General features: G+C 39.5%; 1 protein-coding gene across 1 annotated transcript in view; it reads right to left on the reverse strand.

The window, feature by feature from the left end:
* Window positions 1–19,924, reverse strand: part of THSD7B (thrombospondin type 1 domain containing 7B) — a 241,363-nt gene that overhangs the window by 64,368 nt on the left and 157,071 nt on the right. The window contains exon 14 of the mRNA XM_058839930.1: window positions 11,625–11,809. Coding sequence (XP_058695913.1) covers window positions 11,625–11,809 — 185 coding nt within the window. The remainder of the gene's footprint in view (window positions 1–11,624; window positions 11,810–19,924) is intronic.

A 19,924-nucleotide genomic window follows, 5' to 3' on the forward strand; every position in this document is an offset into this window, starting at 1 on the left:
TGTGGGAAGAACTGCTGCCTGATGCTGCTCTGAATGAAGATGAAGTAACTCCCCTAACATCATTAAGGAACTGAAAGAAAAGTGTCTTATCCTCAGTTTTAAACCAATGCCTGTCAGGCACTGATTATTCTTTGGATTTAATCACAAATTAATTTTCATTCAAGTGTAGAGAAATCAGGTGCATAGAATCAGCATCACTAGCCTGAAAAAGATCTGCCTAAAATAAATGTTTTATTCCAAAACAAATAAATATTTTAGTGTTATCAGAAGGACTTCAGAAATCATCTGTGTTCCCTTCCCTTGCCAAGCTCTCAGGTACCCTGATATGCTACATTACTATGACAGGGTGAAAACACAGAAATAAGGTTAAAAAAGATATTTATTTTAACTCTAGCTGGGATCAATTTCTGAGGTTAGCATGCAGATATGACCCAAATACAACTTGTACTCCAAATTTGCTATGTGATAAGTAACTAGGCTGAAATGTTGCTGTTTGCATACAACTCCTGTGAGAATTCTTATTATGCAAAAGCCAAGACGTGAGAACGCTGATGAAAATCTGCGAGTCATTTATCAAACACTGACCTGAAATAAATATTAAGAAAAAACCTCTTTTATATGCAAATGTTTAATCCAACCGAGTTTAATCATGACTTTCCTTTCTCAGGCCTGATGAGTTGTGCATGTTCTGTGCACTGTAAGATGCAATCTTACACATCTCACCCTCAAAAAAGCCAGTTGTTTTGTCAATGGTTGCTCTGGGAACATGCAGAATAGAAAATTAATCTTTTCTCACTGATTTACTCACCTGTGAGACTCTCCATAAAGCCTTTTTTGTCTGCCCACCTGCTGACCACTGGAGTAGTATCTCCTTTGAACAGACCAAGTACTTCCATTCTCTCAACAAGACAAACACAAAGCATAATTGATTTCTCCAATGGATTTTCTAGTGAATATCTATTGCTATTCTAGTTGCTAAAGTACTGACTGGTTTGTGTTCCAACAAACACAAATCTGTTTATTTACTGCCCAACCTCACAACAAACTGGGAAAAATCAACTTGAAAAAAACCAGTGTTTTTTTCCCACAGAATCTGAAATGCCAGCTACAAAGAAAGAAAAATCTATGTTCCACATGGCCACTTGAGAGTACACAGAATTGAAATTAAAGAAACAGACTGACTTTATTTTAAGAAATGTTGAAAATCTGCACATTGGTGGATGTAGTGACCACTAAGCATTCCCAACAAAAACAAAACCAACTGAGGGGCCTCAGGAATGTCCAACCACTGCAGCTGTATGGCCTGGAAGCATGGACTGAGGAGCAAAGATCTTCTAATATTGAAAGGAAAACATGAGCTCCACATATTGATGACTTAAGTTTTAGCTTTCATGTTTTTCAGATTCTGTGCTGCCTAGGTTTGTAGTTTTGAGCTTCATATTAAGTGTTATATGTTAGTGAGCTCTCTTCACAGAGCAGGTAGACAAAACAATTACTTTTCTACCTTGATACCAAGGACAGTCATTACAAGTTTCAGGCCCAAAAGCATAAACAACTGAAGAGAGAAAACAAGAAGGACGGAACTTCACAACCTGGAGCAGTGATTGGACAGTTAATTCCAATATGCAGAATAGACCAAAACTTATAAAAATGTGACAACTTGTGGCCACTTGTCCATTTCTGTGAACATTTTGGGTCCATCTTGGGTATAGCCCTGGCCAGGATCTTGTACTGCCCAAAGTGTATCCTTTAAAGCCTTTCAATAAATACCTACTTTATTCTTAAAGTACTTTATTCTTTATTCTTATAAACTCTGTCTAGCCTCTGTTCTAGGTCAGCCTTCTCAAGGCATCATATTAAATAAAACACTGTATAACAGCACCAACAAACAGACACTAATTCTTTTCACCAGCTAAATATACACAGGATAAGACATTACAAAAGTAGCATATGACTAGATCTTCATTCCTTTTCAAAGTCTTGCTTATAAGAGCCTGCTAAACTTTTTCCACCTTATTCTTTTTGCTCTGACTTGTCAGAACAAGAATGAAGTATCTTTATGCCTGGTAGTTAATTAGAAAGTTCGTGAACCTCATAATGTCACTTAGACAAGGAAAAATTCTCACTTTTACTTAGTGAAGTAGTAATTTAAAATTCAAAGCAATAATTTAAATCTAACTTATAAGAGCATAAAAGGACATTTAAACTTTACAGATATTGGAATTTGAATGTAGACTGACCAGCAAAGCTGACAGATATTATTTGGTTTGGCATTTCTAATTGCCAAAGTTCATGCTAACTTGTATTTGTCCAGTTCTCAAAGTCCTACAGAATAGCCTGGATAAAAATCTGACTACCCAAAAGATGTCTACAGTTTTTATCTAATGTGATATACGACATCATCTACCTTATTTTACAGCAAACAAATTTAATGTTTTTTATTGATGATCCTAAAATATTATTTCAAAGAAAAGGGTTTAAAAAAAAATAAATCAAGGAACAAGTTTTTGTTTAAGAAACAATGAAGCCCGTTCAGTGACAACACTGTAATTACATATTAAGTTATGTAGGGAAAAAAAGCAAGGTTAAGAGCAGCTGAGTGTTTGGTTACAGCTCACAAGGAGGAGAGGGGGGCTCCCCACTGGTATCAAACAGGAGTGGCAGCTGGAATTCGGGGAAGGCTCTTCCCATCCATCCCACCAGGAATCACATGGATCACACATGGAACCAACAGAGGGCAGCTGACTCATGGCTAAAGGGAACCCTGAATCCAGCCAAAACCCACAGCAAAACCCGTGCCATCAGTGAAATCCAAGCTGACCTCAAAACCCTTTACCTGAAAACTATAATACCAGGATTGGACAGAGCTTTGCTAGTGAAAATAGCATGTCTTTTCAAATAATAAAGATATTTGAGAAAGACGGAGACAAACCTACTGAAGTTTGAAGCAGCTGAGTGCTCTCTCTCAAGCCAGCCACCCCGCTAATACTACAAAAATTGAATTTTGTATAGTATATTTATTCTTCAATTCATATAGAGGGGAAAAAAAAAAGTCTGTTTTTAAATTGTGTGCTGGTTATAACTTTAAATATGGAAAATACACAACAGCAACCTACCAACAGGAATAAAAAATAATCCCCCAACGACCAAACTGAAACAAAACACTAAAACTGGATATTCTACTGTTTTGACAACAGCATGTGGTCCAGCACTAGAACCAAATTAATCCTCCATTAAAATCTACATAACCATTTTAAGCCTGCTTTTTAAATTATTAATATGCAGCTAACATCTGTTCATTGTGAAATCACACATGAGTAACATCCCTTTTAAAATTAATCTGTAACTCTAAAAACATGTAGACTACATTTGCCATCAAACTGTTAATTGATGCTGGAGAAACTTCATTAAGTGCACTAATATTTAATTATCTTTGGCTCTGAGTTTGAACTCCAAAGGCAATCTGGCACCAGCATGGGCCACATCTATTAGTGAATCCAAAGGCTCACAAAATTGTCCCTTCATAAAAGGATGCAAGTTTCCTGGTTAAGTTACAATATGGGAAACAGCTGACTCAAAAATAATATAAATTATAGACGGATTAAAGGCCCTCATAACTTTTAATTAAGCAATAAATCACAACAAACTGCACAGGACTGCTGATTTATGCACTCCTCCAGTGAGAAGCAGTAAATAAAATTAGAATGGACAGAATATACATCTTATTGGAGAAGAAGAACCTATCTTTTGGCATTTCATTCATACACAAAAATCTGCTCACCTTTGGTTTTTCTAGTGGTGGCTATAGCCTGCAACACACTTATTTGTAACTCAAAAATGTGTCATGATTTACAGATAATGAGGAAGGATTAGCTGAATTTGTGCAAACTCATATTTACAACTCTCTTCCTGCTAGCCCTCCTAAAATAAGGACTTCAGGAGGCAGGGAGCCCCAGATTGCTGTACAGGGGAGATGTCTTGAATTTTTCCTTTCTTTCCCCAAACCCACCTGAACGTGACCAAAGCGTATTTTGACTTTGGTTAAAGAGCCCTTGCAAACAGCCCTCTCTGACACAGGAGCTGCATTTGACAACCACTCAGAAAGCTGTAATTGAGCCTTGAAATCTGAAATCTCTGAGTGGTTTATATTCCAGCCAGCAACCTGGTAATGCTGATGATCTTGATGCTGTCACTTGAAGAAGATGCAAAATTCATGTATTCAGCTTGTGGTTCAAGTGCACACATTTAGCTGACGGCAAACCCGGCACAATGCTTCCAGTCATGTGGGGGGACATCAAGAGGAGGACAGAAGGTCATCTGCACTTTTATTCTGCTGTCTTGGAGGAAGAAACCAATTAAACAACATAAAAAGAAAATTAAGTCCATTTCTGAATCTATCAATCAGCTACAGAGCATAAAACAAAGCAAACCCAACAAACTATTTGGTTATAATTTCTGAGTAAGGGCCACAAGAAATGTCTGCAGCATAAAAAATATTAACACTTGTTAAGTATTAATCAATGAGAACTGTGCTAGACAGAACAACACAGCAATATTAAATACCTTAGAAGAGGCAAGACCAGGGTTATTTTAATGACCATCATGAACCTGAGAGATCCTGGCTGCTCAGGAGCTCTGACAGATGAATTCACACAGCATACATCTTCATGTCCCTTCTCCCTCTCTGAGCAGCACCTTCATTTCCAATTATTCTCTCTTATTCATAAAGGAGAGTCAGAAAAGTAGAAATTTTCTGCTCTGAATGCTCAGGGTATATTCACAGCATGCAGGTGATTCAGACCATGTTCAACAAACTCCTGCTCCTCCTAGGAATAAAGCCATCCACTGGAATGGGGTCAGCTTTAAACTGGGGACACACAGAATCTGCTACGTGTATATGAGAAAATTCAGTCCTTCCGAAGACACTGCTGTCCACTAACAAAATGAAAGAAGTCACCAAAATCTTCACTAACAACCAACAGCCTCACACTGGTTTCTGATGGTAATAGATGATAAATCAGGCCAACACCAGCACCTCATCTATGAATTCAGCCCAACCTTTGTTCATGCTGGATGCTCTGCACCATGGTTCACATTTACACAGCAGCTCCCTACACTGGACAGGCCCAGGATGTCTCCTTCTCAACACACTCCTGTCCAGCATCTTGCCAATATCTTGTTACATTCACACTTCAAAAAAGTTTTTTAAGTTTTTATGTGGCAGGTTCTTAGAACTATAAATAACTGGTGAGAATTTCATGACTTGGCATAGAATCTATTTCAAAAGAAATTTCCATGTTTGTGTCTTGCGTTACAGCAAACCATTTTTTGCCATCAACAAGTTCATATTTTAGAAATTAATTTTTGAAAGGAGTTATAAAAGAGAGAGAAAAAAAAAAAAGGAAAACACATCAAAATCTTCATTTAACTTGCCAAAAGCAAAAGAAGGGGTACTTCTCTGTAACTGACTCTCTCTAAAGACTAAATCACATGTGATAAAATGCAAGATGCCAAATAACTGTTTCTCACATCTTCTACCATATGAAAAGGTGAAGATGTACCAACATTTTTTGTTCTGAATATTCTTGGGTTTGTTCCAATTTGAACAGAAGCTAGGTCCTCATTTTAACTGTTATGCAGCATCTTCCCTTCCTTAATGATTGCAAACCTAAAACTGAGAATAAATGGCAAAACTTTGTAAAAAATAAATAAAAAAACTTCCTAAAAAGAGGAAGGAGGGAGAAAAAAACCAAACAAACCAAGATTAAAACTGCTGTCAAGGAATAACCAAGGCATCAATCCTTCTTGTTCTCCTGCTCCTAAGACAAAGACAAGCAAGAGTAAGTTCAGTCTCAGTGTTAGACGCTGTCACGCTGATTTATGGCACACGCTGTTTCAGGTCCTCCAACATGACATATTGTCCACGAGAGATTCAGCACAAATCACACTCCTTTCCTTAAAAAAGTATTGCCTAAACCAATTGAACTTCAGTTCTTTAGGTGAAATGCTAATACTTTTTTCACTGGGCCACCCAGCTTTCTGTATGGCTGATTTTCCATTTAATTCCATCTCCTCTGCGAGAAATCAACAGGACAGAGCACTTTGGGTATAATTCCTTTCTTTGCCTATACTTTGCAACAAGATATCATATGAAACAATAAATATTCCTGTCAACAACAAACACAGGAACTCTATTTGAATCAGAAATAATTATGGATACATTCCTAGTCCCAGAGACACAAACGTATACATTTCATTTAAACCAAAAGTTCATGCTTTGTTATATATTTCATTAAAAACTTGGTAGGGGCTGTAGTAAGCAGAAAAAAATGTTCTTTCACAATTACAGAAATCAGCATTACACCATACATCAAGTTGCTTTTTCATTAAAGAGAAGTTTAAAGAAGCTATCTAGAAAAAAAAAAAGCCAAGTGAAAAATACTTTTGAGGGAGTTGTTAAACAGCTCCATTCCTGAAGCTAAAGCTTTTTATGAGTGGCAATTGTGAAAATATGTTTATATGACTCTTTACTCAACAGAAAACCTGCAGGAGGAATGAAAATCAAGTGTGGATAGCTATTGAAGCTGAATATAAAATTAATACATGCTGGGAATTAGAGTAGACACTACAGGGTTATTATCCTGGAGGAGAACATGGGAACTGGTTTGATTTCCCGTGGAAGTGAACCAACACCCACCAACATGGGGGCCTCACTTCAGGAAGGTGAGATATTGCTCAGGCTGCTCAGATTTGGCTGCTACTTCTGCTCATTTAACAAACTAAATTGCAGTTTAGTACCAAAACTTCCAGTCACAGCAAGAAAAGTGTAAAGGGAAACAGGAGGTTCTTGCTATTTTTTGACACTGAAAATTCTCCCACATTAGTGCAGCAGGCAAAAAAAACTTGTCATTTTTATGATACTGTAAAACTGCACTAGAATCAGAGGACAGATGTGTTTTATGCTGTAATTCCTTCCTTTAAGGCAGAGTGGGAGGAAATCAGACCTTCTGAAGATAAAACTGAGATTAAGGATAGGATTTTTTCCAGAAGTTAAGTTGCACTTCAAGCAAATGAGTGCTGATAGAGCCAGAGAAAAATGTAAGAGAGATGATTTCCTGCATGGCACAGGAAGGGATCTGATACAGCTGATGGATTGATACAGGACTAGGCTCAGGAATGAGCTACTGGCACCTGAAATCCATGAGAGGAAGAGATTCTGAGTACCTCAAAAAGTTCAGTGACTTTTCTGAAAATTAGAAATCTGTATTATAAAAGAAGTGATTTGAGCAGGAGCTATTAATTACATTAATACATTAATAATGATATTCTTGAAGACCAATTCCTAATGCTGGAAGAAGAAGATTATACATGCAATTCACCAGCCAGGACTAGATGGGAGCTAATTCAGTAACAGCAATGACAGATGCTGCGTTCAAACAAAACTTTTAATACAAGAATCTAAAAGTTTTGAAAATGCTGAAAATAACTGTTTTCTCTTAAGTGCAAGTGGACCTAAAGCAGCCACTTTCTATGAAAAAGCTCCAGAAATTCACATATCTTCACACCTGTTTCTGAGAGATCTGGTCTGTAAGCACAGCACCACCCTCCTCTTCCCTTTCCTTAAACTCCTCTATGCAATTTCAGAAGTACTTGCAATTCTAAATGTGCAAAGTGTCTGTATTTCTCATATTCTACAGTGAACACCAGAAAATGTCATTAAGAATAACATATTCATTTTAATGAAAGCAGTAAGTTTACATTCTAAATACACTACATTTTCCTCCTGCTATGCCTGCCATTACAAATACTCCCAATCCTTTAAAAACATTTGCTTAAATATATACAGCATATATGGAGGATATAAACTACTTGCTATGATATTTGTCCTTTAGCAGTATTGGCTAAGAGAGAGAGGGGGAGGAAGGAGAAGGAGGGAAAATCTTGACAAGAATATGTATGAGAGCAATCAATAAAAAAATAATCCTTGGAATTCATGAGTCTTGAAAATAAGATGCATTTTCTCACAGTAATCCTAAAAACCTATAAAAGAATATTCAAGCAATAAACCCCCCTTAACTCATATTTAACCTTTCATCATGTAGAACTACATATTAAATAGCAACTGCATGCTGTGTAAGTGCATTCAAAGAAGAGCAGGGATAGAAAAATGTAAATGCTACACCTCTTTTAACATGCACAGCACAGCCAAGAACATCTGCCAGCTGACCCCCTAATCCAATTGGCTGTTCAGAAGCAATCACATCCTCAGATAAGAGCTGCACAGCCCCTACATGCAAAGCCCATTTTCTTTAAGAGATGGAGCAAAATGTAGTTAGCCAGCCCTTCAACCATTTTCAAACAGAGGTACAAGGCGAAAGTAATTCTGCATATTACATGGAGCTGCATTAAAATACTGTCATCTCTTCCCCCAAATATTGTAATTTATCCTTTAATTTCACAGGGCAGCAATACAGACAGAGTTTAAGTCTGAAGGGACTATATCAAATCGAGTGATTTTATCAGAATACCAGGAGCATTCAGCCCATGCAAATGTTTGGCACCTCTATCAGAAAACAGCCTGGAATAAAATCTTGAAGGGCTCAACCTCGCCCATCGCCTACAATGAGAAGAATAAATACAGAAAAGCTGAATTAATTCTCCTAACTCTGAGTTTACTTCTCACATCTCTTGCAAAGAGAGTGGGCTCCTTGAGAGGCTCTACAGGCAGATGAACACATCCAAAAGAATGGCTTCAAGACACTCCAGAAGAGTCAAACTCTCTGTGCAATAAGGAGCACAAACCCCATGGAATATCATGCAGCATTGGGACATGACATTATTTCTGTACAAAATCAAATTTCTGCTAAAATATTCTATCCTTAATACACAAGCAAGCTGCACTACAGTGACTGGACAAACTCTTGGGGGAGTCTTTTACAACACAGTTTATGTGACTCAAGTAAATACTTATGTTCATAAAATAGATTTTTTTGATCATGCAAATTGTCTCTCTGTCCAAAGCAGTAGCTTTACTAAATATCTGTATTGGCAGAGCTCCAGACATGGTGGGAAATGGTAAGAAAGGACTGCTAGAATAGTATTTCAAGTAACACTATAGATAGATTTATGTCAAATATCTGAAACACACTGAAGAAAAGGATATATAGGGGTCTGCCAAAAAGCCTAGACAGCACCCTGCACAAAAAGAGGGTGAAAAGATTATCTGGCTTAAGAAAAAGACACAAACTGACTGAGAGATTTAATTATAAGACACTGGTAAAATGGAGAGTTCTCCAAAGTAATTGATTAAGCAATAGCAAGACCCAGCTTCAGAAGCAATAATCAAAACCAAAATAACTAAAGATACTGGAGAAAATAAAGTGGAAATCATAAGAGAAATCTACTAGCACCTGGAGGAATTCATTATTTGTTCTAAGATATCTGAAATTTTATCAAATGCATAAAACACAATATAAAACAATAGCCACTGAAAAGTAAAACTCAGCACAATGGTGATACAGTTTGATACCAAACAAAAGCCAGTATTTACTGCAGGTAAATAAAACAAAAATAAATAAAATTTTAAAAAAGCTGCCCAGACCAGAAGGAACAGCAGCAGACAATCTGCCTGACAGTGGATTAATGACATGTGTCCATCTCAGCTAAGCAGCAGTGCCATCAGCGAATTTACTTTGCCATCTGGGTAGGCAACTTGTGCAACCTGCAACATGCCCAGAGACCTCTGTGTGCTAAATCTGGGCTGGAAGTCCAAGCCCAGTGGGTGCAGAGCAAAACTCCTTCTGAAGATCACAAAGTACTGAGAAGCATTCAGGAAGGCAAGGAACACAAGCACAGGCAAAATATGTGCATTTGTGTGCATGTCTAAGTGAACATATATACACACTTTTCTTACTAGCACAACAATTTCTTCTTACCCTAAGAGCTCTGAAATACATACAATTGTACTCAATCCTTTAAATTTGAATCCAAAGAAGATAAACCATTTGTGTGCCAAACCAGTTAGAAATAGCTTCTGTTTTATCCAAAAAAAACCAAAGGAAACAAACAAAAGCTCCAAAAAGCAACCAACTAAAAAAACACCTTGGAAAACAAGAAGCCACAAACCTAAAGAAACAGACCTGAATGCAATTCTACGTTATTTCCACTACAGCCTGTAACAGAAAGCCTCTAATGAATTCAATGGATTTTAGATCACGACGCGTGCTCCTGGTAAAGAGGCAAAAAGCACCAACCACGTTTATATTAATACCAGCCATGGCACTTTGCAAGCACTGTGCACCAATAAACTGTACAAAGACATAACTTCCAAGTTTGAACAATTTCTTTCTTTTAATATCCTCTGAAAGGCTTTTGAAACTGGCAACTCTAATGTGTGTGGGAATAGGCAACACATGATAGCAATAAGTTTGCTATTAATGGAAGGAGTCTGCTGTGTCTATGGGTAACAAACCCCAGTATCTTTTCATTACAAAGGAGCTTATTGTTACCTTATCACTTACTGTGGGATTTCACTTTGCCTCTCTGGTGATCTGTCTGATCTATTAAGAAAAGCACTGAGCTATGGACAACATACACTTTATAGCAGTTTTATATTTCTGTAGTCCCTGCTGCTTCTGTTAGCCTACTTCCGATGAATTTCAAATAGAAATAAGGAAAAAGAAGAAGGAAAGAAAAAAACATCCAAGGAGTATTTACCAAGTTTCTCAGAGGAAATAAAATTAACTGTGAGGAAAATGAGGCAAATTCATAACCAGGAGTTGGAAGTGGTGCTGCATTCCAGGACTGCTGCAGCAATAGTTGTGCAGAAAAACAGATGAATCCACCAGCACGTACCAAATAAATGTTTGTACAATACCACTGAAGTACTTCTACATGTCACATATTTTATACATATACATATTCACATTATTCATAACATATGCATGAAGTTCCTTCAGCATGACTGTTTCTGTCCTATTAATTAATTTTCATGGCTGAATCTGAAATATAGGGCAGACAAAACTAAACAGTACTTCATCAGTGTTAATTAGTGCTAAGAATTAATCAGCAAACGTAGAAAACCACTATGCACTTTGCAGAAATGCATACAGAATTAAGTAGCATTTAAATAGATGATGATCTTCCTTTAAGAGTAGCAATTTAAAGATTATTTTCATCTGATGGGATACTTCAATATTGAAGATACAGAGATTAATGTTCAAGGGAACCTGTGCTGTGTTCAAGGGAAATGTTGCTAAAATTAGCAATTTTTATTTAACAAACGTTTCTACAGCAACCAGAGTCTCAGAAAGAATTAAAAAATTTTAAAATATCCATGACATCTGAGTTCTCTGATGTCTACACGCTGTCCAGGAGGGATTATTAATCCAGGGCCTCCTGTGCTCTGGGAGATAACAATTTCTTCATATGATAAATATGGTGTTTCAGGTAAAATTCTGCTGATACATGAGCACCTCTCCCTCAGTCCTCAAGAAGGTCAAGGATTGCCTGGAAAATATGACCCAAGGTATGGTCCCAGAGATAACTCTTATCTTTAACTTCATCACCAGCCCAGTAACTTTGGATCCCAACTCAAAACACAGCACAGAGAGATCTCTGTTGGCTCTCACCTGATTCTTGAGATCCAGCTTGGGGCAGGGACGACCTCCATTGTAGGGCTTCTCCTTGAGCCACTTGGATCGGACTCTCACCCCCGGCCCACAAGAAGAGCTGCAAGGAGACCAACTGGACCAATCGCTTAATTTGCAATCAAACGGGCAAGGGACCGTGCAAGGCTCTTCAATGTAACCTAAACCAAAAATGTAAGAGAGGTTTTAATCACCGCAGCCGACCAACTCCCATCCTCTGATGTAACCTGTGCAACCAACACAAAACAAGAAATTCTTAAGGAGAAGGCATTTGGCAGACTGACAATACCATCCAACACGGGGTTACAGCATTATTTGTGAAGAACAGAAGTGACTAAAAATAATTTCTGTTTGGTTTAGTCCAATGAAGGCAGCGATAAAACAGAACGATGTAAAGGACACACGCTGGCAAAAGTATCTGTTGTGAAGCTGGTAGTCACCAATGTGTGGTAATTACCTTCCTTACCAGACTGTGGCCATGACAAATTCTGGAGAATTAAGTGTAAAGCCCACTTGTGTACTCCTTCTGCATTACACTGATGTGTGAGGGACCTGCCTGCCAGCTGGAGCAGTGTGGGATTTGATCTCGGGAGGAGCAGTTGAAACCTGCTTCCCACATCTCACAAGTTCTCTTTATACCTCTTTTCTAATCCTTTGCTTATTCTGGGTTTCAAAAATGGCATTTTAAAGTTTTATTTTCACCTTAATCTGGTTTGACATGAAAGTCCTCACAAGATCATCATCTCTTAAAATCACAACACCAGACATCTGCAGGACCACCTTGTGCATTAAAACACAACTGCTTCCTCCAAAAAGGCACAACCCCATAGCTGTTTTAGGAGGTGGCATATGGGAAGAGAGATTTTTCAGAGCCCAGCAGTGGCTGTGGAGCTCTTGGTGTGAAGAACAGCAGTGGAAGGTGGCTGAACCCTGGGGGTCTCCAAGGAATTAGTGGCACCAGTCCTGGGTTGGCAGTGTGAAATAATTCCTGCAGCTTCCTGCTTACCATGCTGCATTCATTCTCCCCTGGTTCGTATTATCTGCTTGTCATGTCTGTATGTATTATTTTAATTTAAACAAAAAAGAGATTTCATGTTAGATCATGAAAGCCAGTGGCTGCTAAGATCAGCCTTTATTAGAGGCAGCTTCATCCTTCTGACAGCTCTGGCAACGATGGTTATGGAAATAACTGAACTTCATCCCTACCACTGTTCTGATGTTTCACATTTTTATGTGCTTTATTTCTGTTTGGTTTTCATCATGCGAACACTCCCTCTTGATTCCTCGCTGACAGAATACCAAATAAACTCATTAACTCAGCTTTTTCAGGAAGGGTTTCCCCCCATCTACCCAGGTGACACTCACTGCAGCATAAAGGGAAAAAACACCCAAACAACAAAACTCAACCCAAAAACTGCTGTCCAAAACCCCCAGACAACCATGAAACACCAAGGCTGAGGCATGGAGATGATTGTGGTTCAGAGCTGGATTTACTGGCTGAACCATGCCCAAGCCTTCTGCTCACTCCAAACCAGAACTGTGTTACAGCCTGGGAATCAGCCCACAGCAGCAATTCACTGCCTCCCTCCTGCTCGTCACACTGAAGTCAGTACCAAGAAAGGTTTCAGGCGCATTTAGGCATCCATCTGCTGGAAAATATCTTCCTTCTAGAGGTACAAGAAATACTGATGTTGCTTTTGTAAACAGTGCCTTAAAAAACAGCAGCAGCAACAGCTCCTTCAGCTGGGTGCTGCTGTATTTCTGCTCTCCTGATTCCCTGTGATGGTGCTGCTCCCCGGTTCTTTACGGCGGCCACCGCGCAGCCTGACAGCTGCCATCATTTCCCCACGGAACTCACGCTGTAACTCTTCCCCAACGCTGCAGACCTGTGCTCATACAGAGTGCTCTGGTTTTCTTTGCTGCCTCTGATCTCTCTCTGTTGTGGTGCCTCCAAAGCCACTGGAATTGGGTATCTTAATTTTCTGAATCCATTCCAGTGATACTGGAATGTTTGAGCTATTTTCAACCATGTATGCTTACCTCAGTGAGATGACACCCATGCACATACATATACAACTATTTCCAAAACAGACTCACTTTTTTTCCTCCAAATAAAACTCCCAAATATCCCACTAATATTCTGTTCCATCTACTTAGGTTGCCACTCAAAGCAATTCATAATACATTATGATAAGTAAAATAAATTTTCTCATGATAGATTTATGAGAAGCATTTCTTAGGCAGTTCTCCAAAGAGTTCTGTTCCACCACCGTATGAAATATCATCTTTCCTTGGGCTGTGTGACAGCCTGGGTAATTAACTCTCAACAGAAACAAAGAAAGTGCCTTGTTTCAAAGTAGGATTAGTCAGAGGGGTTATCAACTTATCAGAGAAGGCAAAATGGGCTAAGTCTTTAGGCAGCTCAAGATCTACATCTATAATAAAAAGAAGTAAGACAAAAAATAGAAACAGACTACCAAAAAAAAGAAGAAAGTAAGATGAAGGAGAAGTTAAAATAAACAAATTTTCTTATATACAAAAAAGAAGATTTTACAATGAACGTGGTAGAATCCTGGCACAGGTTTCCCAGAGAAACTGTGGATGCCCCATCTGGAAGTGCTCAAGGCCAGGCTGGCTGGGGCTTGGAGCAGTCTGCTCCAGCTCATTGGGTTCATATGATCACCTTTAAATGGTCCCTTCCAACACAGACTGCCCTGTGAAGACTGAAGAACTGACTGTATTCCATCCCCAGGAAGTGCTGCGAGTGATCCCTCAGTGAACCACACAATGTCCAAGGACATTCCATTGCTAAGAGGCTTCTCACTCCTTTTTGAGTTTCCTCACCCACCTTTCTTAATTACACTAAATATAATCAAATCCTGGCCAGCTACAGAGCACTGCACTTCCATATTGTCCAGAGGAAGCTGATTCTCCATACTGAACAATGCTACAAAATCAAGATGAGATCTTTCCTTCAAGCTCTCCTCACAGACTGCCATTACTCCTCCATCAACCACTTAAGGTTAATCCCATGCTAAGGTATTTATTCATAGAGCAAAGATTCCATTCAACCAAAATTTTCCTCCAAAAATATTCCTGTGATGTACCCTCAGACAGAGAATGCCTTTATGGCTATCTTGTATGATGAGCAGTAAATAACATTGTACTCAGCTCATCCATTGCCTGTGAGACCAGGATATTTTTTTTTTCCTGTAGGAGCCAAGCAATCACTTGCTGTTGTCAGGGGACTAAAAAGACACACAGTAATCCTAGTTTTGGCTTGCCTAGAAAACTTGTAGCTTTGGCATGAAGCACAATACTAAACAAACAAAAAAACCCCAAAGGCAATATGCTATTAAAACAATCCATTAATAAAGAATTCTACATTCAAGGTACTATCCAGAGAAATATTCTTACCATCACAGAATATGAATAAAGTAAATAACATTTCTGAGCTACTGTTGCTCAGCTTGGGAGACCAACTCAAAGCTGAGTTTACACAGCTGGTTTGGTCAGTGTCATCCTTAAATTTCTCACTCATCCATCACAACCCCATTTTTCTCCCCTCTGCAAAACCTGGTACCAAACAATTGCTATGTTTCCAAAAGCTTCCACAGAAAAAGAAGTTCTCTGCTTCTCAGATGTGTTCAGCCTGCTTTCCATGTGCTCCTAGATTATTTCTTGAAGCTTCCTTTAACCTCCTTTTTAAAATTATTATTACTATTATTATTCCTCAAAATCTCAAACACTGTTAAAGTAAAGCTCATTTATTTCAGACAGAACAGAGAGCCTCTGTCCTACCTGGGCCAGCAGCAGGCTCCTGAGCCCCACAGAGCTGGAGCTGCACACACAGATGTCACAGGAGGTAGTGACAAGAACACCAGGTCATTTAAGTGGGCACTTTGATCTGGATGACCAAATAAGCCTTTTCTATATTTCAGTGATATTTTTTTTCTACTAAGACACTGTCAACGTAATGGGATGAACAAATGAATTTACCTAGGCTGTACAGCTCATTTAGCTATGATTTATTCATTAAGAATAGTGTGCTTGTTGCTCAACAAGCCACAAATGGAGTCTCTAAAGTGTCTCTAACAAACAAAGCACCCAGAGATCACACAGGATGTCCTGGGAAGGCTCAAACACACAATGCAGCAGCCCTGACTCACCTCAATTCCCCTGTGCAGCCCAGAGACACAGCAAGAGCAGGTGGATAAAGTGAGAAGCATGGTCTGGTGGCTGTCATGGAATCACAGAAGGTTTGGGTTGGAAGGGTTCTCTAAACCCATCTTGTTCCACCCCCCTGTCATGGGCAGGGACACTTTCCACTATCCCAGGTCGCCCCAAGCCCATCCAACCCAGCCTTGGACACTTCCAGAGAAATGGGGCAGCCACAGCTTCTCTGAGCTCCCTGTGCCAGCATCAGAGAGGCACAAATACACAGTGCAAGAACAATTATTGTCCCATTTCTGCTGTACCACCCAGCAGAGCCAAGGCCAGAGGAGGCAGCTGGGTGATGGATTGGGGGGTGTCAGTGCTGCCACATGGGGTTGTGCTGGGAGAAGCAGGACATCAGTGAGTTTACAGGCAAACATCAGGGATGCTTCCACCTGGCAGTTGCACTTCCAAAAGATAAATATGCTGTGGGTGTAAGGTCTGCACTCAGCGTTAAACAACAGTGCCAGCAGCATTCCAAGAGACTGGCTTAAAAGTGATGCGAAAATAAACATTTCTCCAGCAGCTTTGGAAACAGATGCACCTCTAATTGAATTGGCTTTAAACTCATTTGTATCCTCTCTAACATATTTCATGGTTTCAATTAACAAACTTCTAGCAGTTCTACCCTTGTTAGTAAACCTTGAGGTGCTTCATAAAACTCAAGGTCATTACTGTGAGAGGGACAATTCTGTGCATCACCACAGCTGCCACAGGTAATAACACTGCTAATTTCCCTTGGAGTCTGTGGGACAGGAGAGATCACCCTTTAACAAACTAGGGAGCAGCAGAGTGGACAGTGACACAGGAGAAATGTTTCTAATTACACAGACCAAAGGTAGAGGGGGGAAAAAAATTGATTCATTTTGCAATTATTATTTACATTCACTTGGTTACTGACTGTGAAATATCAAAAAATAACACCAGTAAACCCAAGCAGTGCTAAAAATCTAATAGCTTTTATAATGGAGACCTGGTGGACCACAGCATTTGGTGGGCCAAATTCTGCTCAGCTGAAGCTCTGGGATCTCCTGCAAGGCAAACCTCTGGCTTCACCTCAGATTAAAACTCAGCATGGAGTACAGATTGCAGCTCAGAGACTTAACTCCACCAGCTGATCAGATTTCTATGGCTGAGGCTTTCCCAGTGTGCCAAGAATAAGCAACCGCTGGCCATGGGTAGAACCAAAGGCTCCAGAAGCTTGGGAGCTGCAAGAGGAGCACCTCATCCCAAATAATCCCTGTTCAAAATCTAAATCTTGCTTCAAGGGAGAAAATTATTAACTGAAGGGAACTAAGCATAGTAAGTCTGGGAGACTTAAGTTGCTAAGAATTGGAGTTGCAGCCATAAAGGATTTAATTTTACCACAGAACAAATGTTTAATCTTCTTTTTTTATAATACACAAGGATTTGAGAGATTTTACGTGTTATTAGTTTGCTGAGAAATTTAGGAGATAATCTAATTTACATCCAGTAAATGCACAGCCAAAAAACCCAGCAAAAATAACTTCCACATCAAATATTTTGCAAGGCTCAAATAATGGACCCTTAGCTAATTTATTCCCACTTGCTCAACAAAAGATGCACACGCTCACGTTATCTCATAGCAGACTGATTAGAGATTCTAAATAGACCAGAGAGGACTTGTAAAAAAGGCTGGTAAGTTTAACTCAACATTATTGTTATTGAAATTCATCCAAAGGTTGGTTTTATTGCTCAATTTCACAGTCTCTATAAATCCCGAGGAGGCAGTTGGGTTGATGCTGACTTTGCATTATGATTTCTAATTTCTTTTGATTCTGCATTAGTTTTCTTCCTTAAAGAACTTGCACGCATACGCTTGCTATTAGATACAAACCCTGGTAGTTGATATATTTAATCTTTTAACTCAATAAGGAAATCTCCATTAATTAGCACTTTCCTTGTAACAGATTGCAGAACAAGCTGAGAACTCTTCCGGAGAAGGAGTCTCGTCTGCTGCCTTCAGAGTGCAAATAAATAGAGCAAATAAATAGGAACTTCACAGTGTACACTCATCTTCCAGGGAACATGTGACACAGGAGGGCAGAGATCCACCACACACGTCTGTGCAGGCTCCAAAACCAACTGTGGGAATGATGCTCCCTTCTCCCATGGTGGAGGGCTGGCCTGGCTGCTTGGGAGCCCTGACATCTTAACCAAGTCCTTACTCAAATAAAAAACCATCCACTGGGATCAAGAGCAGTTAGGGGAGTAGCTCAGCTGTGTTTTTTTGTATACTTTGCTCATCCCTCTGCCACTGGGAAAATAATCTGTTTTCTTCAAATAAAACAGAGTAGCTTTTTTATTTTCTTAGCAGTGTTGGAATCCTCTACACATCAGGAAAAAACTCAGCCCACTGTATTTTATTATGCATTGTTCACCATATATATTTTTTCAGGCTACTCAATTCATAGTACAAGCATGTTTCTGAAACAAACCTGAGACTGTGTTTATTTCCTATTATTATTACGATACTTATGCAAGAAAACAAGATATTTTAAAAGCCTGAACACAATTAAACTGTCCACAGACCATCAAATTCCCTTTTCTCCTACACCTGGTTTCTCTCACAGCAGCTCTGAAAACAGATGTGCACTGCAGAGTATTCTGAAGATCAACACAGACTTGGGCAATTTGGACCAGGCAGGAAGAATCTTTCAGAGCCAAGGGTCCATCACTGGAAGAAAGCTGCCACTAAATGCCACTGAAAGTATCTACCCCCCTCAGTAAATCATAAATGTCCTGAAGGTCAATGGTTTCAGACTCTGCTGGAGCACACTAAGAAACTCAATTTCAGACTTTGGGGCCCTCTGTGGAAAGCATCTTTCTGCCAGTTTCTGAAGCCATGACACTGTCAACACAATATGCCACCTCATTTCTGCTGCCAAGCTGTGACCCCAAGACACAGACAATCCTCATTTAGACAACTTGCCTTGGACAACAACATTATGGCTTTCATTTGACAGAATGGGAGATGCTGATGCATCTCCCTGCATCCTTATAATTAGCTTGTATTGTGCATTACAATATTGCTTTTATTTCAGACAAAATAAACCAGCAGATGACTCTGCAGAAGACAGGAACACTAATTAGATCAGTGAGCAATTAATATTATCAAGAGGGCTCACAGAAGCATGAATTTTATTTTTTTTTTTCTTTAAATGTACATTCCTAGTTCTTTCATTTACAAACTCGAGGGGTTTTTCCCAGTGTGCGTGCCTTTGTTCATGAGCAGGTCACACAGGCACAGGAAAGGCAGGGAGAGGCTGTGAGCCAGCAGTGACCTCCACAGCCCCCTCCCCAATGTCACAGGAGGGGAATGACACAGTGACCCCTAAATCAATACATTTAAATCAATACTGTCTCAATTCCTTCTTCCATCGAGACTAAATGAGAAGCCCAACTGCACAATTTCATTATACAGGTGCTGTTTTAAGGATTCCACTAACCATTACCAGCACCAGGAAGATCCATGAGTGCTTTCCCAAAATCCAGGTAGCTGCTGCCAGGTCCCATCTGCTTGCAGGAGGAGTCTCACTCCACCTATTAGAGGTCACTTTGCTGCAGAAGCATCTGACCTTGAATAAAGCTGTACTATAAAAAACATCTGACGAAAACACGATTTTAAGAACGGGAACAGTCCTGGTTTTCCACAGCTCAGGCACAGGAAGAGCAGAGACTCATTTATATGATGGAAAACCTTGAGAGGGAAACAGGACGTTTTTGTGACACTAACAGGCCCCAGCATAGAGTATTGATGTACTGAATTTCTGATAGACTTTTGTTTCAATTTTGCAGTGTGACTTTGAGATCTGTGGTTGTGTAGTTCAATCTCCTGTGCTGGAGGAATTCAGAAGCAGAAGGCCACGCAATCCTGTTAAATAACACTATTTTTAGTGGTCACTCCCTGTCCTGGTTTAGTCACCCCAGGACACTCTCCCATGTTACCAAATACAAATGAGAGCCAAGATTTCACAGTGGGAATCTCTGTCTGCAGTGAGGGATATTCGAAGATTTGCAAACCAGGCTCTCAGTAATTT

Source organism: Poecile atricapillus, chromosome 5, assembly GCF_030490865.1.
Source record: "Poecile atricapillus isolate bPoeAtr1 chromosome 5, bPoeAtr1.hap1, whole genome shotgun sequence".
NCBI classification, from domain to species: domain Eukaryota; kingdom Metazoa; phylum Chordata; class Aves; order Passeriformes; family Paridae; genus Poecile; species Poecile atricapillus.